This window comes from Pollicipes pollicipes, unplaced genomic scaffold (assembly GCF_011947565.3).
Source record: "Pollicipes pollicipes isolate AB1234 unplaced genomic scaffold, Ppol_2.1 Scaffold_5724;HRSCAF=6776_pilon_pilon_pilon, whole genome shotgun sequence".
Taxonomy (NCBI): domain Eukaryota; kingdom Metazoa; phylum Arthropoda; class Thecostraca; order Pollicipedomorpha; family Pollicipedidae; genus Pollicipes; species Pollicipes pollicipes.
In genome coordinates, this window is record NW_023596746.1 from 2,636,181 (window position 1) to 2,663,357 (window position 27,177).

A 27,177-nucleotide genomic window follows, 5' to 3' on the forward strand; every position below is an offset into this window, starting at 1 on the left:
CGCGCGGAGGCAGTGCCGGCGTCCGACGGTGGCGGTGTTGAGACGGGAGGCCGCCGCGCTCGTGCTGGACGTCCGTGTGCGGTGACGGACGGATCGAGCGCGGCTCAGTGGTGCAGAGCAGCTCGGCGACCGGCGCGGCCCGCGAGCCGCGCGCGGTGGTGCAGGGCAGGCGTGCGGCGTTGCGCAAAGCCTGGAACAGGTGCGCCGCAATGGATCGTCCTAACTGGCCAGGTATGTGGGTAAGCCGGCGTCGGCATTGCGCTACTGTGGGGATTGGTGACGGCCGGTGGATGGCTCTGTCTGGCCAGGGCAGGCCGCTGACCAGGGCCGTTCAGGAGCGCGACTGAGTCGCCATCGACGCCATCGCACGCCATCGACGTCTCGGCCACGTCGCGGCCGACGGGATCGCAGCACGCCAGCGTCTCCGTCCGCTCCGAGGCGGCGTGCTGTCCCCGGGGTGGCGTCATGCCGTTAACGTCGGTGGGCGGCGGCCCGTTAGCCGCCCGTGTATCGATGTCGCCGCGCGTCCGCGTCGCTCATAGCACGGCGGCGGCGGGACGGAGCAGCGACCGGTGACCAACGGCCGTCGCTGCCGCCGCCGCCGCTGCTGGGCCTCGTTGACCCTGGGGCACCGACCGCGGTCGTCGGTCGTCCCCGGGCGCCGGGATCGCAGCTGCGGACCGAGTGCTCACGACCCGGGCCGGCCTGGGGTGCCCGCACCTGGTGGCCGGCGCCGAGCTCCAGCGCCAGTGATTGGCACTGCTCGCTGCTGGCGCGGCGGCAGCGGGACCCGGGCGGAAGCGGCACCGGCGCCCGGCGGACGGCTCCGGTGTCGCTGCGCCTCGTTAGTGGCGCCCTCCCCGCTTGTGTGTGTGTGTACAGCGCAAACTGCGCCGCTCGACACACTTCCTCTTCCAATGCGGCGCGTCGCGGAGGGGCGCGCGGCGCACACGCGCCGCCAAGGCTGCGCCACCTGGCCGGCCGGAGGGAGACAAATCAAGGCTGCTCCCCCCCCCCCCCTCCAGCACTTCACGTCCACCTGGCCCGCCTGACACAGGGAGGGGGGCATCGGGTGGGGGGTCGACCCCAGCTCGGGCCACGCCGCGCCAAGGTCGACGCTGTCCGCTCCGCGCGCCGTAGCGGCCGGGCCTGGCCAGGTCGGGTCGCTGCCGCGGCGGGGCGCGGCTCCAGGGCGGTCGTACTGTCGGCGCCGGGCCAGCCGACCGCAGCGTCTCTGCTACGAGACCCGGAGCCGCTGGAACTCCCGCGCAATCGCTGCCTGTGAACCTGGAAGCCTCCAGCCACGGCCGCGGGCCTGCGTTATCCAGCACCTGCAGCTGCACTTGATGCCAAGTTCTGGCGCTGGGAGAGCTGCCAGGCCAGGCAGACGGGTTCGGCAGCCGCTGGGCTCCGTGAGGCGGTCGGCCACCGGGCAGCCGGCATACCGGCGTCCAGTTTCACCCGGCAACGCGCTGCCGCCGGCGTGCGCCAAGTACGACTCAAACGGGTCACAACGGTGCATGCGGGGCCATCGCCGTGATGTTGCCGTCCGAACGACCGCTGGCCTGCCGCTACCGTCATTACACGCCTGTCGCAACCATGCCGGCGCGGCGCCGTTATGCAAACCCGGTTCCCACCGTCAGCCGGAACGTGGCTCCCAGCTGAGTTGCCCAATGACCCAGCCGCATGTATCACGCTGAAATGTGTCGCGTGCGCCTGGAGGGCGCTCGAATTTCAGCCGAACGTCTGTACCGCCGTAGACCCGGGGATCCGGCCGTCTCGTGGGCTTCGGTAAAGGCGAGCGTAGCTGCGGCTGCCTTGACCCGTCCCTCCATCGGCAGCCGTAACCCAAGGTAGGCGCGCACGCGCGCTGAATTCCCGTGCAGCGCTGACGTCGGCCATTGGCCAATTACAGGCTAATGACGGCGGCCATGCGCGCGGCAACGTAGGCCCCGATCGACGGGGTGTCTGGTCACATGGCACGCGGCAGCAGCCGCCAGACGGCCGCCTCGGACAGCGCTGTCACGTCCGGCGCGGCTTGTGCAACGCGCCGCTCGCTTGCAACACAAGAATACAATTACGCGCTGAATTAATTTGGCGGCGGCGATCTGTCGATAGCGTCGGCCGGTGTTCGACAGCAAAAACGCCGCCGCAGCCGGGGCCCGGCAACGGCCCGTGCGCGGCTCCGCGCGGGCGGTGGCCGGGAGGGGGCCGGCGGGCGGGCGGCCGGCCGGCCTGATTGCTTCCGTGGGCAGGCGGCGGCGCGCCCGCCACCCTCTCACGTGTCATTACCGCGGCTCGGACGCTGTTGACCTCCGCCCGGCGCGGCCGGCGGCGGCGGCGACAACACAACACTCGGCGCACCGAGCCTCTGGTCGGCGACGCCCCTCGCGCCGGCCGCCGGTCCGCACGGCCGGCCGTGTCCGGGTGCCGGCGAGCCCGACCGATCGGCCGTCTCATCTTGACCTGGTTAGAGGAGCATCAAGGCTGCAGTTGACGGCGCTGAGGCCTCGGCGCGGTTCAGAGTTCAGCCCGGCACTGGGAGGCTGCGGACGCGAGCTGGGATAATCGTGCTGCCGTGACCCGGCCCGACCTCTCGGCCGGCGATGTGCCACCGGAGCTCCCGGGCCGGCTGGGACCAGTCGGCCTTCCGCCCTCCGCGGCCGCTCGACCCATCCGCCGGCCTCAGGGCCTCAGGGTCTGCACCGTGCGTGCCGCTCCTCTTCCCACCGCATGCTCGGTTTTCGTCGCGCCGGCTCGCACCTGCCCGCACGCTCGCCAGGGCCGGTTCTCGCCGACAGAGACGAACTGCAGTCGTGCCGCGCGCGCCGCGAGAGCACTGCTGACGGCCACTATGTCGACTGCTCATCGCAGAGATCGCTGGTGCATTTCATCGGTCGTGTCCGGCTCTCGGCACATGCCAAATGGCCCGTCTGGGCGGCACCGGGGCGGCTGAGAACGCGCCGAGCGGCGGCTGCATGCGGCCAGCGCCATGCCGGGCTGCGTTAGGCGTTTTTGTCGGACGGCTCCGCTTTCCTACAGTCTCGTATGGACTGCGAGGCTGCTGAAGCTGGCCATTGTCGCGCATGTAGCAAGCCTGAGGTCGTCATTATCATACCGCTGGTATTGTCAGTTGCCACTTCACATGGGCGTAGCACAGCTCTTCTCTCCCCGAGTACCAAAATGTCCGAAATGTCGCAAGCTCGGTTTGGCTCCGTTTGGGTGTCGTCTACCGAACAGAGCCTGCTGATTCTTAAGGCGTAATATTGCTCCGCATGGTTATCGTCACGCCAATACCCACTTATGTGTTCATCGATGCTCTCATCTCCCTCTCTTATCTCATTCCTTATCTCACGAGTTCAGTTGCATGACTCATTAAGGCGTTACAGCAGGTGGCTGACTCGCCACTGGGCCAGCGGGCGTCATCAGAGCGACCGGGACACCTGGGCCTCAGCGGCATCCCTGGTGTCCGGTGAGGCAGGTCACGGACTCGCCAGCGGGGCGGCGAGTGTCCTCAGCGGGACCGGGACACCGCTCCGGTGCAGGTGACCCTCCTTGTCCAGTGAGGCAGGTCACTGACTCGCCAGCGGGGCGGCGGGTGCCGACGGTCGCGCCGCCCGCCGAGCGGCCGAACGCTGGCCGCTGGCCGCCATTAGGACCGTGTTAATCCGTTGCCTCCGTCCATTAGGTGGCGGCCGCGGCGCGCCACCGGTCAGCGCCGCCCCTGCGACGCCTCGACAGAACATAATCAAATCGGGGCCACCCAGCGCATATTATAACGGTCGGCGCCGTCCCCTAATAACACGGCGGGCGATTTTATGGCGCCAAATACAGATGAGGCGCACCCTCACGGACTGAGCCGTTATGCCTCTGACTGGGGATTCCAGCGGGAGGAGGCGCGCCCGCTGGCCGACGTCGCCGCTAGGCCGGCGCGCGCGCACGGGCGCCGCAGCAGGACGGAGCGCGGCCGGCCCTGTGCAAGGCTGCAGCGGCTGCAGCGGCGCGGCGGCACCCAGCTGGCCTTCAGCTGGTCCGTGCGGCTGACCGAGTGGAGCTCGCTCCTCGGCACCCGATCCGGCTATTGGCCGCCGAGCGGTGTCCAGTTCAGGCGGCGCCACGCAGCCCGGCGGTGCTGGGCGGCGGCCGCGTGCCGCTCCGGGCGCTCCCGCACGCACGGCCACCCGAAAGCCAACATGTGTACACGCGCGTTTCCGCGTCGATGGTCCTGGAGAGAGGCGACGGCGGCGGCGGCGGCGGCGGCGGCGGTGGCGCGGGGGCAGTGTCTCCGGCCGGCCGGCTCGACGCGGCTGGCCAGGTCACGGGAACAGTTAGACGGCGCGCGCCGACCGACTGCCGCGCGGCGGCTGGCAGCGCGCCACCGCCGCGCCTTGGCGGCCGGCCCGCGGCGCGCCGCCAGCCGCCGAGACCGGGCCGGGCCGGCCGGGTTTAAACAGGCCTGTAAGGCGATGTCGATCTGCCCATGCGGCCGGCACCTGGCCGGTCGGAGCGGGGCGGGGCGGGGCGGGGCGGGGCGGGTAGCGGAGGTCACTCCGCGCCGGAGAAGCATCGGTGACAGGCTCGGGCGGCCATCGGAATCAGAATGGCAGTGGCCGCCAGGGCTACCTGCAGTGGTGCAAATTGTCAAATTGGCGGACTCTGAGAGCACTTGGCGAGGGAGACGTTTCACGATTAGTGATAGCATTGCACAAAGCTGGTGATATTCGAAAGAGGTTAATCTATTATAATAATACTGTCCCAAAAATGCAAAAGCAGGCAGGAAACATCGTCACCTCATGTTGATAAATATTATAATAGTACTGTACCAAAAAAGAAAAAGTAGGCAGGAAACATCGTCACTTCATGTTGATAGGTATTCTGTGATCCTGGCAGTTTTCACTTTTTGCTTTCATTGTATGTCTTGTTTTGGTGGCTTTGGCTTAAGAGCTCATGATTAGCGGTGCTCGCTACTTGAACCCTGAACCTTTTAACCAGTAGAGAAACTCAAGCCCCACGGACCAGTGTGTATCCGGTTTTTGCACCAGACAAGATCGTCGAGGGCCTTTTTCCCTGCTGAAGTTGCCCCCGCAGTAATTGATTTTAGTACAGTCCCGGCGTGCAGGCAAACACAGTTGAAGTTTTTAACATCTGCAATGTGTGCTTACACGGACAGATAATTTTGCAGAAATAATCGAGTGGAAACGATGATTCTTCAGCTTCTGGTCAGCTTGGCGATAGAGCTGACGATGTAATGTGCGATCCTGGCGACGCGGGCCGTCGAGACCTGGCCGCCCGCGTGGCCGCTCCCATCGTCGGCGACTACAGCCGGCGCGAGAAAGCTAACACCGCGGTGTTGGTGTGCCGTCGCCGGTTGCGGTCGCCGAGGCCGTGCCGGCGCCAATTCGGCGTGTCGCGCCGCCCGCCGGGCCATCGGACCCGATCCACCGGCCGGCCGACAGCCCCGGCGGCGGCGTTCTCCTCCAGCGCCGGTTCCGTTCCAACTGTGACGTTAATGAATTCTAATGGTGCGTCCTGTCCGTTCCAGGTGCAGCGCCTGGCCCAGTATGAACGCTACTTCCAGGACCTGCTGTCGGAGACTGCCGCCGATCATCCTGATGTCGACGACCTTACCCGGGTCAGAGGAAAGGTCAAGCAGGTGAGACTCGGCCGTCGGCATCCGGCCTCAGCCATGAGCAAACACGCCCTTTCCCTGATTTGAATGCGCGGCCGGCCGGCGGCACGCTTTACGAGTGGGGTGGCCGGCGGGTGACCGCGCCGAGGTCGCCTGGCGCCACCGAGCCGGAGCTGCGGCGGCCGCAGCAGCCGCCGGAAGCGCGACCGACGCGCCAGGAATTTATGACCGGTATCGCCGGGCTGGCCAAGGTGACATTGACCAGCCGCCGCGGGCGCTGGCAACGCAGCCAGCTGCTGCCGCGCGTCTGCCGGCGAGCGCGTTCTTAAGGAATCGATTTTAGGTCTTTGCGGTCATATTCGTCGATTCGAGTCACTTAAGCAACCGTTTTACTCGTCAGCTAGCGGCGGTCCTTGTGCTGTCATTCACATCCCAATGCATGTTTTTAAGTTATCTGCAGTCAAGTCAGCAGTTGCCTTCCAATGGCCTTATCCTCACCAATCTTTTATAGGACTATCCAGTCCTTGCTAACAAGTAACGGCCATTGTCCATTCGTCCGTGTTTTTTTTTTTACCAAGTTTTCCTAGTTGGTGTGCAAATTAAATTGTCTGCACTCGTCAGTGGTTGGAGGTCGTCGGCAGTCGTCCGTGCCCCCCCCCCCCTCGTGTGGTCCAGCGGTCAGCTCCCAGCGTCGACTGCGGCCGCGGTCGGCGGCGCCGGGCCTGGCGCGGCGCTGCCCTGGCCGCCGGCCGCCGGCCGCCGGTCGACCTCAATCACGGCCGGCCGACGCTGCGGCAGCCGGCCGGCGCCGCACGGCTGCCGCGACACCGCGGGTCACCAGGGGACGGCACGGGGCGGGACCTGCTGGGAGGGGTCACGCAGCCAGACGCGCCGGCCAGCTGCCTGGCTTGCATCAGCGGGCGAGTGGTATTGCATCAGCAGCGCGGTTTGATCAGGCGCCGCCGGCGGAGCGCGGAGAGCGAGTTGACGGGGCTACGTCGGGGAACTGTCTGCCGCCGTGACGGGTGGCTCCGGTCAAGGCCGTTCTGGTCGGCGGCCTCCGCGCACCGCGACGCCGCAGTCGCCCGCTAATTGGCTGCCCGCTGCCGTTGGGTGCCGGGCGATGGCACCTGACTGTGGTTGAGCTGCGGCCGTGCCGCGCCGCCTGTCGCTGCGCTCGCCGCTGCGCTCGCCGCTGCTCGCGATCCGACCCCTTCCTGCCGCCGCGCCGCCGCCTCACCGCGCGCCGCTTCCCCGAGCCGTGTCGCGACCTGCCCGCAGTCCGCGCCCGGTGGGGAGGAGGCGCTGAGGAGGCGTGTCCGGCCTCCGGGCCGTCTCGGCCGCTGACCGGAGCCGGGTCACGCTCACGTGGCCGGGCGCCGGTCACCCCGGCCGTCGTGAAAGTGGCCACGCCGCCGTCGCCGGCCGACGCGGCCAGCCGCGCCGGCGGGCCGTCACGGCGGCTGCGTGCGGGCCGGCGCGCGTGCGAGCGCCACCGAGGTCTCTCAGTGGCGAGCGGGCGGCGCGCGCCGCAGGACGCCGGCCACCGCGGCGCCATGGCCCGGGGCTAGGCACGTCCGCCGGCCGCACGCATGGGCGACGGCTGGTGTGACGCGGTGTCGGGCTACCTCCGTCACTGCGCCTCGTCGATCTGGTCCGCGGTGAGTGGGTGCTGGGGAGGCAGTCCTCCGGTGGCGAGGCAGGGCAGGGGTCCTCCAGCTACCGGTGAACGCAGTTTCCATTCACGCAGTTACGCGGTTACCGGTGAACGCGTCCGGTAAATCCTCCCCCCCCCCCCCCCGCCGGGTTCGTGACCATCTTGCTGCTTATGTGACTTGTACGCCTATGCCGCCACTGCGTACCACCTTTATGCCCGCCAAACTGCTACTGTCGCGCTTATGGGCATAAGGCATACGGATGGTGAAGCAATCTTATGCCTGTCGTCAGATGGCGTAGGAATCGCTCTCGCCGGTGATGGCGCGCTCGGTACATTCCGAGGCTCCGCAGCATTTGCACGCGATGGTTTTTTGCCGAGGCAGTTTTAAGAACGCGTGATTCAGGCGATTGGCTGTTTGCGTCAGTGACGAGTGCCATTCAGCCGAGTGCGCATGCGTGGTGCTGCACGGCTAGCGTTCGTGAAATCCTTCGTTCTGGAATGTATCACCATTTCTCCCGTAGCTTCATTGCATGTGGCGCGCGTTGACACGTCTGCCTGACTATATGTAGCCTCTTGTCAGGATTTCCACGAACAGTGCAGGCCTGGGCGACTGCAGTTGGTTGACTATTGAAGCTGGTTCATGTACTTCATTACCATCGAAGTGCAATGCTCTGTTACAGGTGGCATAGACCATAATACCCAGTGTCACGTTCCAGGTGTCTGGTGTTAAAGGCATGACTGTGCAGGACATCGGGTCCTCGGAGCGTGTTTAATCGGCGGTTTATGCATGTACCCTCGTTGCAAAGCTGCGGGCTCATTCATTCTCAATCGCAGGCATTTTTAGCGACACGGCAATGAAATGCACTCCTCCGCCGCGGAGACGGTGGGCGCCTCACTTGTTTACCTTGAAGCCGCGCCATTCGGCGAATCAATCAGGTGCGGATGCTGTAAGGCTCAGATCTCCACCGGTGAGGCCGCGCGAGCCGCCCGTGTGGCGCTTCGTGAGTCAGTGGCGGCGGACTTATACGGTTCCCCGGGAACCCGATGACGTAGGAGGCTGCCGAGGCGGACCGGACGCGGGAAGGAGCTGGCGAATGGAGCTGGCACGCCAGTGGCTCAGAAGGCGGCCGCGGCCGAGCCGGCAGCTGTGTGACCGGGTGCGCTTGTGGGGGAGTGCCCGCGGACCTGCGACCTAGCGTGACCCGAGTGCGATGCGGCCGGCTCAACGCAGCCAGTGATGGCCATCTTCTACTTGCAGCTGGTGTCGACGCCCGGTGGCGACCTGTCGGAACTAGACCGCATCCAAGACCTCTTCCCCAGCGACAACCTGGGCCTCCACTGCAAGGACCCGTTGCATCCGGTGAGTACGGCGGCCGGCTGCTGGCTGCGCCCCGCGGCGTCCGCGTGTCCCTGGGGCCGATTCGACCAGCGCCGACGATGGCCGCTCACCGCGGCCGGGTTGTGTAACCGGCTGGGCGTGTCCTCGACCCGGCCGGTGCGTGGCCGCGCGGCGGGGGCGGCCGCTGCCCGCCGCAGCTCGGCGGCGCGCCGCCCCGTCAACAAATTCGTCGCATTGTTTTGACAGACGCGCGTAAAAAGCACACCGTCCGCGGCCACAAAGGGCGCCGGTAACCGAGCGAGCCGGGCGCGATCTGGAGCGCGCCGCCGTGCCGGCCGGCCTTGAGCGCGCGCCCCGGTGCGTGAATGCATTAGCCGCCGATCCGTCGCTCAAGTGGGGCCCCTGGTCCGCGGTGTCGGTCACCTGGTACGCCGATCGGTGGCGGGCCCCGCCGTTGCTGGCCCCTCAAACGAACGGGCCAGTTCTGCGGGGCTCGCCGTTTGAGTTGTTTTGGGGCAGCTGGAGTCGAGGCCGGCCGGCCGCACCCGACCAACCTCGTAATCGCTGAAAACGTCTTTTCCCTGCGCGGTTACCTGCGATTCGCCGGGGAAACGGTTTCCGCGCTTTCTATTTTATTTCGAGTGGTCAGCGGCGGCGGCTGGTTTAACGTCGCTTTCGCCGCCACCGCTCCGGCCGCCGGCGACGACCTGCGGTCTGGCCGTCCGCCGCTGGCTGACGGGCGGCGCCGCGGGGGCCGGGCGCGCTCCCTTCCACTCCCACGCCGTATCTCCGCCCCATCGGACGGCCGACGTCTCACTCGGCCCATTCATTCGACCGAGGCCGGGGGGCCGCCGCCGCACAAACACGCCACCGTCGGCAGCGCGCCGCGGCCGTGCTGGCGCCCGCCCGGCCGGCCGTCTCCCCGCCGCACGTCCCGCGCCGGCTGTACGGGCGTCTTCACTCGGTCAGCCAGCCGCCGGCGCTGTAATCGGCCGCGGCGGCGACCGCGGCTGGCACAATCATGAAAGTGGCCCGAGCCTGGCGGCGGCCGCGTCGCAACACGTGTCACCGGACCGGCCGGACGCCGACCAGGCGCTTACGAAAAGCGTTAACCCGCGACACCGTCTTCGCCACTCTCTGGCCCACCAGGTAGCTGGACCCTCGGATGGGCCGATCTGGGACTGACGCTGATGTCTCTAGAGAAACGCTTGTAATCCCTGCGTTGAATTTTCCGCATCTTGGGTTGCGACAGCCAAGTGATCGAACTGCCTTCACTCGCTGTGAGAACGGGCTGCAGCGTCTGACTGTGTCCGTCCCAGCTCTGCACGTGACGTATAACCGGTGTCTGCCTGACCTGCGTCTGTCTGTTCGGTGTCCCTCTGACCAATGTCTGTGTCGCTTGTGTCTGCTGGGCGTCTCTCTGACCTGTGTCTGTCTGTTGGGTATCTCTATGACCTTTGCCTGTCTGTTCGGTGTCTCCCTGACTTGTGTCTGTCTGTTTGGTGTATCTCTGACCTGTGCCTGTCTCGCCTGCGTCTGTCTGTTCGGTGTCTCTCTGACCTGTGTCTGTCTGTTGGTTGTCTGTCTCGCCTGTGTCTGTCTGTTCGGTGTCCCTCTGACCAGTGTCTGTGTCGCTTGTGTCTGTTCGGTGCCCTTCTGACCGGTGTCGCTTGTGTCGCTGTGTCGCTTGTGTCTGCTGGGTGTCTCTCTGACCTGTGTCCGTCTGTTGTGTACCTATATGACCTTTGCTTGTCTGTTCGGTGTCTCCCTGACTTGTGTGTCTGTTCGGTGTCTCTCTGACCGGTGTCTGCCTCACCTGTGTTTGCCTGTTCGGTGCCTCTCTGACCTGTGTCTGTCTGTTGGTTGTCTGTCTCGCCTGTGTCTGTCTGTTCGGCGTCTCTCTGACCTGTGCCTGTCCCGCCTGTGTGCGCAGCGCATGAAGAGTTTGGTGCGGAAGCGCTCCGCGCCCGCCGCCCGCCTGCAAAGGGCGCTGTCTGCCAAGTCGCTGCGGCCGCCCTCATCCGAGCGCTCACCGTCGGCCGAGGACGGCGGCGACACGATGCCGCCTCCGGATGTGCCCGACAGCGCGCCCAAGCGCCAGTTCGTCATGGAGACGGCCGTCCAGTTCACCGTGGTGAGTACTGCGACTGGCGGGGTAGTGGGTCCGAGGGGCGGGAGAGGGGGCTCAGATTGCAGGGCTGAAGGGTGGATGGCGTCGCGTTGAAGGCGGCGAGACACACGGGAGGGGAGTGGGGGGGGGGGGGGCGGGGAGAGAGAGAGAGAGAGAGAGAGAGAGAGAGAGAGAGAGAGAGAGAGAGAGAGAGAGAGAGAGAGAGAGAGAGAGAACGGCGCAGCCGTCTGGTCACTCGTCCCGTTCCGGTTTGAACGTCTGGTTTGGAATCGGCGGCTGAACCGTTTGGCGGAAGCCGCCGGCAGAAGTGAGAGCGGTGACCACAAATCAGCGGATCTTACGCGCATGCCAGCCGAAAAACGGGATTCTGTTTCCAGCGCGCTGTCGTAACAAGCTCCAGCTATCTCGTGTGGCCATCACGACGTCGCCGGTCGCACGTCAGCGCCCCGTTGAGCGTCAGACGTCGCGAGGTCGACCCGGACGGCGGCGTCGCGCCGGTCGGGCCGGCCGCCGCCGCCGCCGGCCCGCGTCGCCGCGCTGCGGCCGCACGTCGGCGCGGCACGTAGTCGGCCAGCGGGCCGCGACACACGGCGACGTTTTTGCGCCGCGGACCTGTTTGCGCCGCGCCGGGCCGGCCGGTCGCTGTTGTTACGCTGCCGGCCGGCACACTCGGCCGGATCTGGTGCTCGGTTCGTCCCTGCTCTGCGGCCGTGGACCGGCGAGCGCGTCTGACCGATCTCCGCTGATGGCCGACGAGCACATCACGCGTCGCCGTGGCGGCTGGCTCCGTGTTGACCGGTCGGCGTCTGTCTCTGCCGTGACCTGTCTGCCGGGCGGTGGGTCAGACCACCACTCTCGGCAGCGGCGTGCGGTCGTCAACGGCCCCCGGCGGCACGGCGGCGTCGGGCGCGAGCGGCCCGTCTCGGCGGGCGTGTCGCCACATTTAGCCAGCTCAGTGGAGCGTCCGGCGCCGGTACAGCGGCGGCGACAGCGGCTGAATGGTGGCGGTGACACACTTCGCAGCCGAAATGGAACCTTCTTAAAGCTGCGTTATTGGCTGCCGCCGGCATGGCTTCCGACTTCTTTGGGCTCGCATGACCGAAACAAGTGCTTTCTCTATGCGTCCGCTGTCCTATTTGCTTTGCCCTGTCGCACGTACGGACGTTTTGTCTGTCTATGATTACATGCATTAAGCTGTCTTTCATTTTTAGAGAACACGCTAGTGCCTATTGAAGGCAGTCGTTCGTAGTGTGAAACCTGAGCGATTGCTTTTAATTTAACTCTAATCTTCGAACCCATAATATTTGTAATTTATCAATGTCGTTGTGAACAACACGAGACACTTGTCCAACTGCGGCCACTTAATCTCCTCTTTCGAAACCTGTCTCGTTCGTCGGTCTCGCAATGTTGTGATGCCTTCAACAGCTTGCATTGTGCTCCAAATGGGCACCGGTGCGTGAAATATCGTCGGCAGTATTGTTTTTGCCGTCGTTTGCCGGGCCGGCATTCAAAAACCGCACCCGATATTAAGGAGCGCTGGGACCGGCAAAAACGGTCTCGGCTCGTGCAGGCGCTGGCCGGCGGCGTGTCCGGCGGCACCGGCGCCGGCCGCCGTCTCGTTACCGCACGGGCTGAGGCGGGGCCGAGTGCGGCGGCGTCAGCGGCGTCAGCGGCGTCGGCCGACCCCGGACGCTGTGTGAGCCGGACGCGCCTGCTGACGCTGACGGGAGGCGTCGCCGACCAGCCGGCAGGGGTGTGTGGCGCGCGGCCAACCGCGTGGGACGCGTCATCCATCAGCCGCCGGACGGGAACACACACTCCCGCGCGTCCAGCCCGATCGTGCCGCCGCGTAAAAAGACTTTTGTACCCCGAACCGGCGGGGAGCGACGCCTGGCCGTCCGCTGGTTATGTATGCGCCCAAGTGCACCGTGTCGGACTTTTTCCGAGATTTTTGACTCAATAGCGCCAAGTTCAACGGCCGCCTCGAGCGGCAGGACGGCAGATGCCGTGAGTGGGCTCCCAGCTGCCTGCGGCGCGCTTCGGTCCGGCTCCTCCACAGCTCTCGTCCGACTGCGGGCCGACCGGTACGCCTATCCCGGCACCCGGTACACGTCGTCCAGTGCCTCACATCCGAAAGCTGCCCGAGGTGACTCGCGCAGCGTTCGCCGAACGCGCTGAGGCGCCGCCAGCCGGGCGGCCGTGCCTGACTCACGCCGCGCTTCCGGCGGCGGGGCGGCGGCTGACCCGCGCCGCCCGGCCCGTGACCCGACACCGGCCGAGCCGAGCCGGCGCCGCCGACACCTGACGCCGGCGCGGCGCCTAGCTACGGCCGTTTTTACCGCGGTGCGTCGGGTCCGGCCGGCCGTAAACGGGGGACGTTCATGGCCGACGCGGAGAGGGTCGGTGCGCAGATGGCCGCCGCCCGAGATGGCCGCTTCTGATATTGGAACTGGGTCTCGGGCGTCCTCCAGACGCTGCGTCCGCGGCGCATGGTGCGGCCCACGGCCGCTGGGCACGGCGTGTTTGCTCATGAATATGCTTGACGGCTGAACTCTGTCCAACCTCGACGGGGTCACGACTCGGTGTGGTCGCACGCGCTCAGAAAGTTGAACGCGTCGGCAGGCTAAGGATATGTAGTACTGCATCCCATGGAGATGCTGCTCCGCCCGTTCAACCGACAGTTATGATAGCGTACCTGTCATCGATTTTCTTTTGGCAGCGCTAGCACTTGTTCTCTGAACTGCTACCTTGGTGATCCGGTAGCGTTAGGAAATCGTTGCTGCGCGACTGCATATTGGCCTCATCACAAAGTTGACACGGTCAGACAGGGTGCGCTCACCGCCGCCCGGAGGTACCGGTCCCCGCTACCTGGATGGCCAGGGTGACGGTCCCCTAGATGCGCTACCTGCGCCCCTTGGCTCCGACCCGAACAGTGTCCGACCTCTGCTTTAGCTGGGGGTGGGGGGCTTGCGGCGCCACGGCAGGAGCGTGCCGGGTCACACCGTCGGCTGAACGGACGCCACCAGACCTGCGGCCTCAACGTCGGCGGCGGCGGCGGCGGCGGCGGCGGCGCCACTCGGAAGCGCGACGGCCGGCCGCGCCGCGCAGCACGGTATCCGCCCATCGTGGCCGAGTTCATTGACTGCCCCCGGTCTGGCCATGCTAATTCCGCGTCGAAGATAGATGAGCGGCCCGACGGCGGGCGGCGGCGCGACACCTGTCACTGCGCATGCGCCGATGTGGCGAAGAGGGGCCGCTGGGTCGGCATACCATCGAGCGGCCGCGGCCGGCGTCCAGGGTGTGCCGCTGCCGCGTGCCGTGTGCGCAGGGCTCGCCGCCGCCCAGCGACGCTGATGTCACGGGCGGCAAGGTCGCGAGGCCAGGCCTCGCCTCCTGTCGGCCCCGCGCGTCCCGGCGGCCGACGAAGGCGCGTCAGGTGCCGGCGACAGAATCTGGAGCGGTATGCGTTAATGCACAGAATGGACGCTAAGTAGCCAGACGCCTAAGAGGCTGAGTGGCCGTCCCAGATGCCGGTCAGGTCGGACGGGGGCCGCAAACATCTGCCGGCGACGGACTCTGGCATGTCCGGCCGGCTCCTGCTAACCGGGTGTGACGAGGCGACCGCTATCCATGCAACCGGGTGTGCACCGTTTTTGGTATACGTCGCCCCTCGCGACTTCGCAGCCATTGCAACCCCGCCGGCTGTGGCCTCTGTGGCGATCAGCGTCCGTTGTCGCCGCTGACTGACGGTCGGCAGTTCTGATGTCCAGCCTCAGCCTCAGCCTGACGTCAGGGCAGAGCACCGGTCCAACAGGCGGCGGTTGGTGCAGGCTGGGCGCCTCTCATGGCCCGAGCTGCCTCCTCTCACCCCAGCTCGGCCGTTTTTCTCCGGCGATGGCCGGTTAGGCCTTGTCGGACGGCCTTAAGCGGCCGTTGGGCTTCGCGAGATGAGGTGCACCGCCAAGCCGGCAGCCGAGGCCCGGGTCGCCGAGGCCGGGCGGCTGGCGGGCTGGCACCAGGCCTCGGCCAGTGTCGGACGGGTCAGGTGCATTCGCCGCGCGCACAGGAGGGGTCCTCCGGCCGTGACGGGCTCGATTCGCGCATCCCATGCTCCGCCGAGTGCCGGGCTTCTCGTCAAGGACAAAAACCCCGCAGCCCAGCAAAACCGGCCGAGTGTCGGCGGGAAAAAGGCGGGCCTACGCAAAAAGCGCGCGCCACTCTCCACCGCAAGGTCAAGAGTTCACGGCGCGGCCGGCGGCGCAGAGCGGCGCGCGGGAAGGTGCGACACGCGCCGGGCCGTCCTGGCCCGTCGCCCCTCTGTGACCGTCGCGCCTCAGCCGCGCGGCGAGCTGCCGCGGCCGGCTCCAGAGTTGGCACGGTCGCAGCAAGCCGCTGGGCTCGAGCAGCTGGACGTGTTTCTGTGCCGGGCGGGCGCCGGGGACAGGCACCAGTGGGCCGGACGGGCCGTGTCCTTGGTGCTGTCGTATGGGGACGCGGCCGCCGGGGCCCGGCCGGCTATCTATGCACGGTGTCGCCACGGCGTGCTTATCACGTCCGTAACCAGCCGAGCGCGGCTGATGGCATCGGCGGCCATACGGGTCGGCCGGCCGGCGCCCGCCTTTTGTGGCAGTTCATGTCAGCCGGCGACGGCGCAGGGCTCGGTGCTTTGATGGATCGGCGCCGCTGGCCTGTCGGGAGCGCCGGGCGCCGTCGCCTCGGCCAACGCGCCGGCCGCCGCTCGGAGTCGCCCCGCTGACGCGCTGTCCATCTCGCCGCCGCCGCCGCCGCCGCCGCCGCTGCCCATCTCGCCGCCGCCGCCGCCGCCGCCGCCGCTGGCCAGCGCCGCGCCGACATGCTGGACAGGAGCGGCTCCTTGATCGGGCCCGCAGCGCGCCCCGACGAGCCGGTCGCTCGTAAATCAACGGAGCGCTGCCGACCGACCGCGGCGGGGCGGCAGTCGCATTCCACGTGCACGTTCAACACCGTCTGAGGTCGGGAGGCACCACGCAGCGAACGTTTGAACCAAGCTCGATTTAAAAGCACCGTAAGGCTTATCAACAGGGCCCTGTTGAATCCCATGGGCGTCGGTGTCGGACCGATTCGGCGTGGACAGCAGACAATGGGTGGTCTGAGCGGCGGGATGGCGATGGGAGGGCGGGCCTCATGCATGGCCCCCCGGCGGCACCCAAACAATGGATGATGGACGGCCAGCAGCGGGAGGCCTGCCGAACGCATGGCTACCCCAGCACCCAGAACAATAGCTTTGTCTCTGAGCCCGGCCACTGTTCTGTGCATCGGCGGACCACGTGCAGTGGCGCGGCCGATGCCTCCTCTGCAGCGGACGTGTCATGAGTGCTGAGGTGGCTGGCGCATTGAGCCGCATCTCCTCGTTGCAGGGTCTTCAGTCGCAGGACCGCCACCTCTTCCTCTTCTCGGATATGCTGCTGGTGGCCAAGGCGCGCTCGGGCGGCAACTTCAAGCTGAAGGACAAGGTGCGGCTGTCGGAAATGTGGCTGGCCAGCTGCCTGGACGAGGTTACCGAGGTCACCAAGGATCCCAACACATCATTCGTCATGGGCTGGCCGACCACCAACGTGGTTGCCACCTTCAGGTCAGTCACGATCGCGGTAATTTGCCGCTCCTGTCCCCGCAGCCGTTCCTGTGATCTGGAGGTATTGTATCCTTGCTGGGTTCGTCCTCGTCACCCTCGGGTATTCATGTGACCGCACCGATTTTGTCAACGCAAGTCACATCTCTGATGGAGTCGGTCTGGTCGCGAGCACCGCTGAAGGATGCAAATGGAGCGCCGCGCCGGCCGGTCGTCGCCCGCCGCCCGCCGCCCGCCGCCGGCCGCCCGGCCAAATTGTCCGAAATTGTCGAATGGAAAGCGTGTCGGCTGCGGCTGCGGCTGACTCCCAGGGCGAGCGCGAGCTGATCACCTGAGGCGCCCACCGCCCCGGTGAGGCACGGGAGCTGGACCGGCGCCAGGGGCCAGTGAGTGATGGACCGCCGGCTGGCGAGGGACGGTGCTGGACCGCTGGCTGGGGTCGGACCGCCGAGTGGCGACGCGAGGCCACCGATGCTGCCGGTCGATGCCGTTGTCAATGCAGATCAGCCGTCCGTCTGGGCGGTTTGAATGGCCGGCCGGCGGTGGCGGCGGCTCGGCTGGTTCCGTCGCCAGACCCAGGTGACCCGGGCCAACATCAGCCCGGCGCCCGTGGCTGCTGGCGATGCAGCGGGGAGCGGCGGCAGTGGGGCCGCTCCGGCGGCTGCCGGTGCCATCTGCCGCCCAACGGCTGTCGTCGTGCTCCTCACACGGCGGCCGTGCTGACGGCGGTGGCCGCCGCCGGACGCCCGGCATTGACGCCGAGGTCCGCACCTGCAACCAGGGTCCCCGCCCCAGCTCAGCCAGCTTAGCTGGCGTTCGATTTATGAACGGGCATCCCTTCGGCGGAGCCGAGCGGGGAATAACATCCAAACGTGTAATTACGAGCCGTTTCAAGTACGTGTGCCACACAGCAGGCCGCTGGTAACATTCGATGGCTCGTGCACTGGTAGTTTGGATCGAATCAGTAAATAAAATTCCCAGATTGTACGCTTCAGAAAATGGATGGGAATACCACACAGGCGCACGTGGAAGAGCCCAGGCTAATGCCAGATGTTGTGATTTATTATCTCACATAACAGGCCAGCCGTGCATTCTTTACAAGGGCTGGTATTATACCTGCCCACTGCAGAAAAAAAATCGTGTTTTGCTGTTCGTGATGCCGGCCGACACTGCATCATTGTCAGCATCGGCGCATGAAAAACTGCGCGTTTGATGTGCGCGGCTCCCAGTGCCGCACGCTAGGCGCTGGACGGGCTTCCGGTGCGGTCGGCCGCCGCCGGCAGCTTCACACGGCGCCGCCATCTGTCACCGGCCAAGGGTCACGCCCGGGTCACCGAGGTCACGAGGTCACTGCTGACGCAATCCGGCCGCCTACTTGTTGACATCGACGGCGGCGCAGTCATACAAACAGATTATCCAGCTGGTGTGAGTGGTGTCTCCAGTGGTGCCCGGGTGCTCCGTACCCGCCGTTTAGGTCGGCTCCCTCGGGACTAGCTCCATCTTCCTGGGCTCCCACGGCCCGGCGCCCTGCCAGAGACCGTCTCGGAGATCACCATAATTTGGTGTTGTTCGCGTCACGGGTCTGCAGAAGACAAGCTAGGAGAGAGAGGGTAGGCGGATTTCTTCGAAGACACGGCGTGCAGTGACGCTCTCGTGAGCCTCATCGCTGCTGCATATCGCGAGCCTGGGCTGCGGGCTGCCAAGTCTCGTGGCCGGGTCCCAAATCGTCGCGGAGTTGTCAGCAGCCTTGGAGTGGATTCGATCGAGCGGGTGCTTCAGGCCACGGCCAGTCCACTGCTCCGGTCAGTCGCACAGCACGGCTGCCAGGAGCGCTGAGTCAGCGGGGCGGCGGCCGCGCGCTGGGGCGTCTCCCCTAGGCTGCGGTGGCGTGGGAGACGGGCGACAGCCAGTGATGTCACCGCGCGGCGCTCTCTCGCGGCCGGGTCGGCCCTCGCGTCCGGGCTGAGTCGCGGCCGACCTCGGTCGGAGCATTCTCTCGACCGCGGCGGTGCTGACAACTCCGGGGGCCTGCAGTGCCGCTGCGTGTCGATCGGCATCATCAGCCGGCTCGACTTCCGCTCGACCGCCGGCGAACTGGAGGCGCCCTGGGAAGAGCCGCCCGCGCGGCTGCGCCGGCTTCTCGGCTCGGGTTGGCGCGCCTGTATCGACGCTGCACGCCGGCGGGCGTCGGCGGCGACCCTGGCAGCGGCGGCCGGCCGATCACCGGCCCGGAGAAAGCCATTATCGGCCGGCCGCCGCACGATCCGTCAGATTAGCCGTGTTTATTGGCTTATTTTCCCGCCCGCTTACGGGTCCGCCGCGACCGAGGGCACTTGTGGACCTCTCCCGCGGTGGCATCGGGCGCCGTGTAATTCTCATTTTCCGCCGCCGCCTGCAATTACGGCCATCTGGCGGGTCCAAAGGCAGTCACCAGAGGTACGACCAGCAGGGCCGCGCGGCCGCCCCGCTGCCGATAGCGAAAGGCGGCCGGCGTCGGCTAACGCCGCCCGCCGCCGGCGGCTCACCCCCGTGGGAGAGCGGCGTCGGCCCGCCCTCCGTTTGTAATCGGGCTGATTTCCTGACAAGTGGCCGAGTGAAACGCCGTCCCGACCGCGCGCGTCGCCGACCAGCTTGAACAAACAGGCGCCGCGTTCCCACACGCTGGCCAGAAATGAAAGCCGGCGCGGCGGCCTGCGGTGACGTCACGCCCCCCGTGCGCTGGGCGGGGTCGGGCATGCGTGTGTGCGTGCGTGCGCGCCCTCCGGAGCGGCCCGCTCCCAGGCCTTCTCCTGGCGAGTTGCAGTGTTCAGCCGCAGCTCCGCCGGGGCGACCGCTCTCCGAGTGAGGCTCGCGCGCGCTCGACCGCCCTGGGCACCGTCACTATCGATTACGTCACTGGAGCTGTTGCAGAGCGCTCGCAGCCGCCGACATCGCTTACGTCACGATGCGCACTGGACGGCCAATTATGTCCGATGAAATTTCGGCGTTTCCTCCGAGGCTAACTCGACGGACACTTTCTCCCCTCTGCGCCCGGCTGGCTGGTCTAATCATGACGGGACCCGGTCGGCCCGCCACAACACCCGCACCGCGCCGGCATTACGGCGGCCTCGAAAATTATTGACCCGCGTATCGTTAGGCGAAATAAACCTTGGGCTTAATTGGAGGGGAAAATAATGGTTCCATTGAAATATCTGGGTTCGATGGGTTATTTATTCCCGGCTCTTTTGCCAATTATGCGTCCGGCCAGTCGAGCGTGGGCTACCTACGACCTCTCGACTGTCAGGCCTCATCAGCGGTAATGGCCAGCATCCCGAGTCGAGCCGCGCGTCCGCCGCGGCTGGTGTGCCGAGGCCGGCGGCGGCCCACCGTATGTTTGTGCAGCGGCACGCCGGCCGCGCCGGCCGGTGGGGAGCGTCGCCGGCCGGCCGGCCCGGCGGCGCCGCCTCGCCCTGACGGCTGGACGGGCCGGTGTCCCCGCCGACCGGCGCGGGTCGCCACCCCCTCATTACGCGCCGGCCCGGGACGGACGGGCTCCGGCGCTCGCCGGCCAGAGGCCCTGGTCACCGCCGCTCCGGACACGTAGCGAAGGGTTGCGCGACAGCAGAACAGCCGGCGGCGAAGCGGTCCGTGATCTCGCCGGCAGTCAGTGATCAACGGTCGGCGCGGCCTCGCCGGTGTCACCTTGCTGCCGCGTCCCTCAGAGGGTCGGTTGCGGCCGGCCGCTGCCCCGGCCGACCGTTGGCCATTCGAATCTTGCCTTGGAAGCCGCTGCCGGCCGGCAGCTGTGCTGACGGGCGCGGCTGATGGATCTGGCCGGCGGCCTGTGGCTCCTGCGTCGGCCGATCGCCGGGTTCTCGTCGAGTTCTCGCCGCACCCTTGACCGTAACCGTGCCGAGCTCAGCCGTGCCAGCGGTGCCGCGCACATCTCCCCGCCGTGGACACGACGGGCCCCCAGGTAGCGTCGCGCCGGGGACAGCGCCGCCATCACGTCAGCGGCGCCGCTGCAGCCCGATCACCCGTTGTTTATCGCGCGTCAGAGAGGAGAGTCTATGCAGATGTGCTGTGTGTCGACGCCTCGCCTGAGTCGTTCGTCAGCGCTATTGACGGCCGGCCGGCGTCTCGCGAGTGTGCAGGGCGTCGTCGTTTTCCCGAGCGTTGATTGGCCACGCTGCGTCCTCCCGAGCGGTGATTGGCCACGCTGCCGTCATCCCGAGCTGTGATTGGTCACGCTGACGGATGTGTCTGCTCGTTGCAGCTGCCCGTCAACGCGTGATCTGTGGTACAACAAGCTGAACCAGATGATCACGGACGAGCGTGAGAACGAGGCCAAGGCGATCAACATCCAAGTGGTCTACTACGACCAGGTCAACAATATCGACTTTGTGAGTGCGCATCGCCTGGTGTCGGGTGCCGCAAATCGTGGTCCACGGCGTGGCGTTACTGAAGTGGCTCGACGTCGCAGTCTTGGTGATAGCTTCGCGGTGCGTTTGTGTTGCCATCGCTGGTAATCCTCATTCAGTGCAGACGACACCAGATGTATGTAACCAAGCACCCCTGATATGCGCTAACGAGGACGACATGGCTACTGCACGCGCTCACATGTTCTGTTGTCCGGTTGCTGCGGCGCTTGTCGCCCTCTGCGATGCGCCGTCACGGCGCGTGTGACACCTTGCACCCTGCCTTGCCAGTGTAAGACGCTGAGCGTAGGCTCCTCGCTGGCGGCGCGCGACTGCGTGCGCTCCTCGCTCACCAACCTGGAGATGACGGGCGCCAGCGCGGCCGACTACCGGCTCTGGGTGCGCACCGGACTCGAGGACGCGCCCTACCCGCTCATCGGCCACGAGCTGCCGTTCGCCATCAAGATGAACTTTGTGCGCGAGTTCCTTTCGGAGGACGGAGTCGAGATGGACCACTGCAACAACATCTACAACACCGACCCCAGCCTCAAGTGCCAGTTCATCTTGCGGTGAGTGCAGTTGAGAGGTGGACGTTGTGACCGTGGTCAGGCGGCCGGCGGCGGTCCCAGACCCCAGTCGTGGTCAGGCGACCGGCGACGGTCCTAGACCCCAGCCGTGGTCTGGCGACCGGCGACGGTCCTAGACCCCGTCCGTGGTCTGGCGACCGGCGGCGGTCCTAGACCCCGTCCGTGGTCAGGCGACCGGCGGCGGTCCTAGACCCCGTCCGTAGTCAGGCGACCGGCGGCGGTCCTAGACCCCAGCCGTGGTGTGGCGACCGGCGACGGTCCTAGACCCTGTCCGTGGTCAGGCGGCCGGCGGCGGTCCCAGACCCCGTCCGTGGTCTGGCGACCGGCGACGGTCCCAGACCCCAGCCGTGGTCTGGCGACCGGCGACGGTCCTAGACCCCGTCCGTGGTCAGGCGGCCGGCTGCGGCCCCGGAGCCGCGCGGGCCGCCGGGGTGTGTCACACTCCAGTGATTGGGAGGGGGCATGTCTCCGGCGGCTGGCGACCGTCCAGCGCCGTTGCGCCGGCCATCGGCGGCCGAGCAGCGGCGACGGGATCTCAGCAGCGATGGGATCTCAGCAGCGATGGGTTCTCAGCAGCGACCGGGTCGCTGAGGGCGGCGCGCGCACCGCGCCTGACGCGACGCCTCCTCTCGTTCCACAGCCATGCCCGCAAGAACTGCCTGACGCCGTCACCCGACGCCGCCAAGAAGAAGAAGGCGCTGAAGAAGTCGCCGATCCGCATCCACAAGGTGTTCCGGCGCACCAACAGCAAGTCGGACAGCATCGACAGCGCCATCAGCACGTGCAGCTCGGGTCTGCTGTTCGGCCAGCCCCTGGCCCGGCTCTGCGAGAACGAGGCCATGCCCAAGCCTATCATGGTGAGGAGCCCCGACGGTGCCCAGGGCCGGCGTACCGTAGTTGACCAGGCGATTCTAAATGTCGAGCATGCCTTTCACTTGGGATGCCTTGCTCAGGTTATCAGGTTCAGAGTGAATTCTGGGATTGGCGTTGGCTTAGACGATTTGATCTGAATGCTATGCACTTTTGCGCTAGGCATTCAACTATGGTATTGGTGTAACCTGGTGTTTGAACTACTGTCGTGTTTTCCGTGCATGTCGGATATATTTTGACCACCTCTGTTACCCAAGTGCTGACCTATTCTGGAGGCTGGCCCATGCGGGACAAACCCTGACCGCACAGTCGCACTTCCGTACACCTGTGCGGCGCTTGATGTGAACGAGACCCGGTGTTCCGTGTTACAGGACATACTCGTTCAGCTGTTCATGAAGGGACCGTTCACGGTCGGCATTTTCCGCAAGTCCGCCAACGCCCGTGTCGTGAAGGAAATGCGGGAAAAACTGGACAGCGAGGTTGACGTGAGTACCGGCCGACCATTGTTTTTGCGCGAACAACGGGACGGTGCAGGGCTGATGGCGCTGCTCGCTGCCTGCGCCGCCGACGAGCACTGGCCCACCGGGCGCGCCTGTCCCACAAAGGGCTAGACGATATTACAGCCCGCCTGTGCACTGTCTGGGGCCGCCTCGCACCGCCACCGCCGTGCATCGTTACACGCTGGGGCCCAGAGAGTTCTGCACGGTCCTCAGCACGGCCGTCTGTCCTGCAGGTGAACATGGAGTCCGTCAACATCTACGTGCTGGCGGCGCTGCTGAAGGACTTTGTGCGCTCGCTGCCCGATGCGCTGCTCGGCTCCGACCTGTACGACGAGTGGCGGGAGGTGCCCGAGATCGAGAACGAGCAGGAGAAGATCGTCCGGGTCAGAGAGTAAGTCACTCCACGGCCGTTCTTGCGGGCACCGACACATGTTGACAGCTTAGCATCCTCAAGTTCAATAGCCAGGGTAGGATATGATGGTTTTCTTTCTGTCCCCTTCTCTGATCTCACATGACGTGGTGGGTCGTGTGATCGGACGACGCGCGGTGTCGTGCGCATTATCGGACTTTGCCGCCCAAGCTCGCGTCTGTTTCCATGCCTGTCTGTGTGCTCCTGCTCGGCAGTGGCGGCCGACTGAGGCCCGTGTGCTACCGTCGGCAGTGGCGGCCGACTGAGGCCCGTGTGCTACCGTCGGCGGTAGCGGCCGACTGAGGCCCGTGTGCTACCGTCGGCGGTGGCGGCCGACTGAGGCCCGTGTGCTACCGTCAGCGGTAGCGGCCGACTGAGGCCCGTGTGCTACCGTCAGCGGTAGCGGCCGACTGAGGCCCGTGTGCTACCGTCGGCAGTGGCGGCCGGCTGAGGCTTGTGTGCTACCGTCGGCAGTGGCGGCCGACGGGCCCGTGTGCCGTGCGTGACGCCAGTGCGCTGTCCACAGACTGTGCGCCCGCCTGCCGCCGGCCAACGTCAACCTGCTCAGTCACCTTCTGTGCGTGCTGCACCACATCGCACGGCGCAGCCACCACAACCTCATGTCGGCGGCCAACGTGGCCGTGTGCGTGGGCCCCTCGCTGCTGGCGCCGGCGAACCCGGCCCAGGTGCTCACCTCGGACAATGCCAAGCTGCTGCCCAGCGTGGTGGAGTTTCTCATCGACAAGTGCAGCGCCATCTTCGGTCCCCAGTGTCTGACGCAGTTCGGGCCGCCGCCGGAGCGCGAGGTCCGCACGGACAGCGGCGCCGAGGAGTCGGACAGCCTACACAGCTGTGAGTGGCGGCCAAGTTATGGGGTGCCCAGCTTCTCTGGCATATTATTGGATAAGGCTTTGTGTGATCATCGGATGTGTTTGTTTTTTGCCTGCGAATGTGTAGTTCTGAAACTGCTCGTTCTGCGAAACCGAAATAGTTTTATGTTGCTGCATGCCATGGGTTTTCATCTCTTTTTTTGCGAAACGTGGCATTCCCTTTTTATAAAATGTGAAGCGTGTATGAAACTTCGGTTGTGTATTGTGTCACAGATTTTCTGACATCACTCGTGTGTGCCGCGCCGCGCCGTGTGCCTGACTCGGCCTGTCCGTCCCGCAGCGGGCGGCGGTGTGCGCCGGGACGACTCGTCCATCGACAGTCTGGAGCGCGAGCTGCTCGGCGAGAACGAGCCGCTGCCGCGCAAGGACAAGATGTCGGTGACGAACCTGAGCCGCGACTCGGGCCTCACGCTCTCCGACACGCAGCTGTACGCGCCCGACGACGAGGAGTCGGAGAGCACCTCGTCCGGCCACAGCGGCGGGAAGAGCGTCTACTCGAGCGGGCGCGGCTCGGACGCCGGCTACCGGCACTACCCGGCGCCGGCCAACCCCAGCGCCATCTACGCGGCTGTCTGCCGCCGCCAGCTGGCGCCGACTCACTCGTCGCCGGCGGCCGCCGAGTACGGCCGCGCCTACAGCCCGGCCGAGGGCGTGTACGCGCGGCCACCGGTCCGTCACACCAATTCGCACTTCAAGCGGCAGGACTGGACGCGCCAGCACCACCCGCTGCGCCGCACCGGCCGGCCGGCTACCGAAGGTCGCGCGCCGATGCGGCGCAGCGCCTCCGAGGAGAGCCTGCTCAACAGCTACGGCGCGTTCGGCCGCGGCTCGCCGGCGCCGCGACGCGCCAGCCCGGCGGCGCCGGCGGCGCGCGGCAGCCTCTCGCCGCCAATGGTGCGCTCCAAGTCGGCGCATCACATCGAGGAGCGGCGCGAGGCGGGCCCGGCGCCCGCGGCGCACGCGCCGGCCGAGCCGCCGCGGGACTGGCAGCGCAGCCGCTCGACGCCTCACATCGACGAGGTGGACCGCTCGTACGACTCGTCGACGCTCTCGGACGACGACTCGACGCCGCACGTGTCGCGCTCCAACTCGCGTAGCAAGGACTGCGCGCTGGCCAACGACCTCTGGGAGCGCACGTATGGCACGCTGGACAGTCGCTCGGACAGCGGTTCGCACGCGTCGCGCCACAGCAGCTTCAAGTCGTCGCGCACGGGCAGCTTCAGCACGGTGCGCAGCACGGGCACCGTGCGCTCGCTGGAGACTGGCACGCCGCCCAGCTACGACGTGGCGCTCAGCCGACGCCAGTGGTACCAGAAGTCGCCGGGTGGTAGCGGGGTGGGCGGTGCAGCTCGCGCTCCGGCGCACGGCGTGCCCGAGCAGGTCATCCGCGAGCAGACGATCCTCTCCAGCCGCGCCAAGCAGCTGTACGAGGAGAGCCTGCGCATCTACGCGCAGCAGACGGCCGGGCCAGACATGGTGCACGCGTCGCCGGTGCGCGCTGTGGCGGCCGAGGATGCGCCACCGCCGCCGCCGCCGCTGCCGCCCAAGACCGAGGCGCCGCCGCTGCCGCCCAAGCAGAAGACGCCCCTCAAGCGTGTGAGCGGGCCGGCGCCTGGCGGCGGACGCCTCAAGCAGCTGCCGCCGGTGCACGTGAACGTGTCGGAGTCGGCGCCGCGGCGGCCGGCCGGTGCCGAGCAGCCGCCGGCGCTGCCACCCAAGGAGCGCACCGTCATCCAGATTGGCGCCGAGCCGCCGCCGGCGCGGCCGCAGCGACCAAAGCGCAAGGTGTCGAAGCGCGAGGTGGAGACGCAGACGGAGACGGAGGAGGGCGGCGAGGAGGCGTGGCCGGCGCGGCCGCCGCACGTCACGCTGGTGGAGATCGAGACGCCGGCGGCCGGCGGCGTTCCGGCGCCGGTGGGACCGAGCGAGCGGCGCGGCCGCAACCGGCGCCGCGACCGGCAGGCGCTGCGGTCGCGCTCTCAGCCGTCGGCCGAGCCGGACACGGAGCCGGAGACGGAGCTCGAGTGGGCGCCGGCGCCGGCCGAGCAGGCGGCCGAGCTGCGCGGCGAGATCAACTGGTCGGTGTCGCGGCTGCGCGCCATGTTCAGCGCCGACGGCCAGCCGCCGCCGTACCGGCACCCGCCGCTGCACCGGGCCGGCGCGCCGGCGCCCGGCTCGCCGGGCGAGGTGTATGCACAGCTGCCGGCGCCGCGGCCGGCGCCCGCCGGGCACAGACGCTCAGACTCGGCCGGCAGCTCCAACTACGGCGAGGAGTCGTACGTGTGACGCCGCAGCGCCGCGCGCGCGCACCCACCCCACGAATCTAAGTCAGCCGCGAGTGCGTGGTGTCGGCCGCCCTCCCCCCCCCCCCTCCCCGTGCCCGCATCATCATGCCCTACCTCACCGAGTGACTGCTGCCGCGCCGCACAATCAAACCGCGTGTACATAGTTGCGTATGAATACTCTCCCATTCCATTAATGGTGCTCAAACTGGAGTGGGGCTAGGCCCTGCCCGCAGACGCGGCCCCGGTCGACAGTATTTCGCACTGGGATCTCGCGCGAGGGAAGCCCACTGGTGTATACAGAGCAATATATTTAGACTGATATGTGTGAAATGTTATGCGACAAACCTAGATTAGAATGGTGCGCCCTTTGTGTGGGCGCATCCGCTACTATGCCCATTGAAGTTAATATGTTATTTTAGGTATAACTTGTTTGCATGATTGTGTCACACGATTACAATACAGAATGAGACGGTGGAGTTGTTTCACCACTGACTTCTGGCATGACCGCATCGGGCGCCGAACCATGCCTGGGGGGCGTGCTAGCCTAAAAGCTGCCTGCGTATGTATAAATCGTGCTTCAAAGAAATTCGAAGCCTCCAACAATTGCGAACATTGCCTCGCTTCGTGGCAATTTGGGCTGTCTGATATCTGACGCAGCCATATGACCAGCGTAGTCGGTGTGACCCAAAGCCCAAATCATCACTATGATGTTTGGCGCAATTAGAGTGGGCTACCATCTAATCACATTTATTAACCATTTCCGACGTCGTGGTTCAGAAGACCATGAGGTTTGACCTGGCGCGTTCTACCAACGCTGTAAACTGGGCGGAGACTGAAAAACGGCCCGACCGTTATCTGAGTGTGCTGCTCTTATT

At 66.5% G+C, this 27,177-nt stretch overlaps 1 protein-coding gene across 1 annotated transcript; it reads left to right on the top strand.

Moving 5' to 3' along the window:
• Positions 1–26,303, top strand: LOC119102315 (rho GTPase-activating protein 20). Its single transcript, XM_037225682.1, has 14 exons — positions 1–231; positions 5,543–5,653; positions 8,545–8,646; positions 10,559–10,759; positions 16,153–16,367; positions 20,620–20,746; positions 21,053–21,330; positions 21,989–22,205; positions 22,590–22,703; positions 22,952–23,109; positions 23,654–23,979; positions 24,298–24,851; positions 24,969–25,903; positions 26,273–26,303. Exons 4-14 carry the CDS (start codon positions 10,562–10,564, stop codon positions 26,301–26,303), a joined length of 3,153 nt encoding a protein of 1,050 aa, XP_037081577.1. The 5' UTR covers positions 1–231; positions 5,543–5,653; positions 8,545–8,646; positions 10,559–10,561.
• Positions 26,304–27,177: the final 874 nt, after the last annotated feature.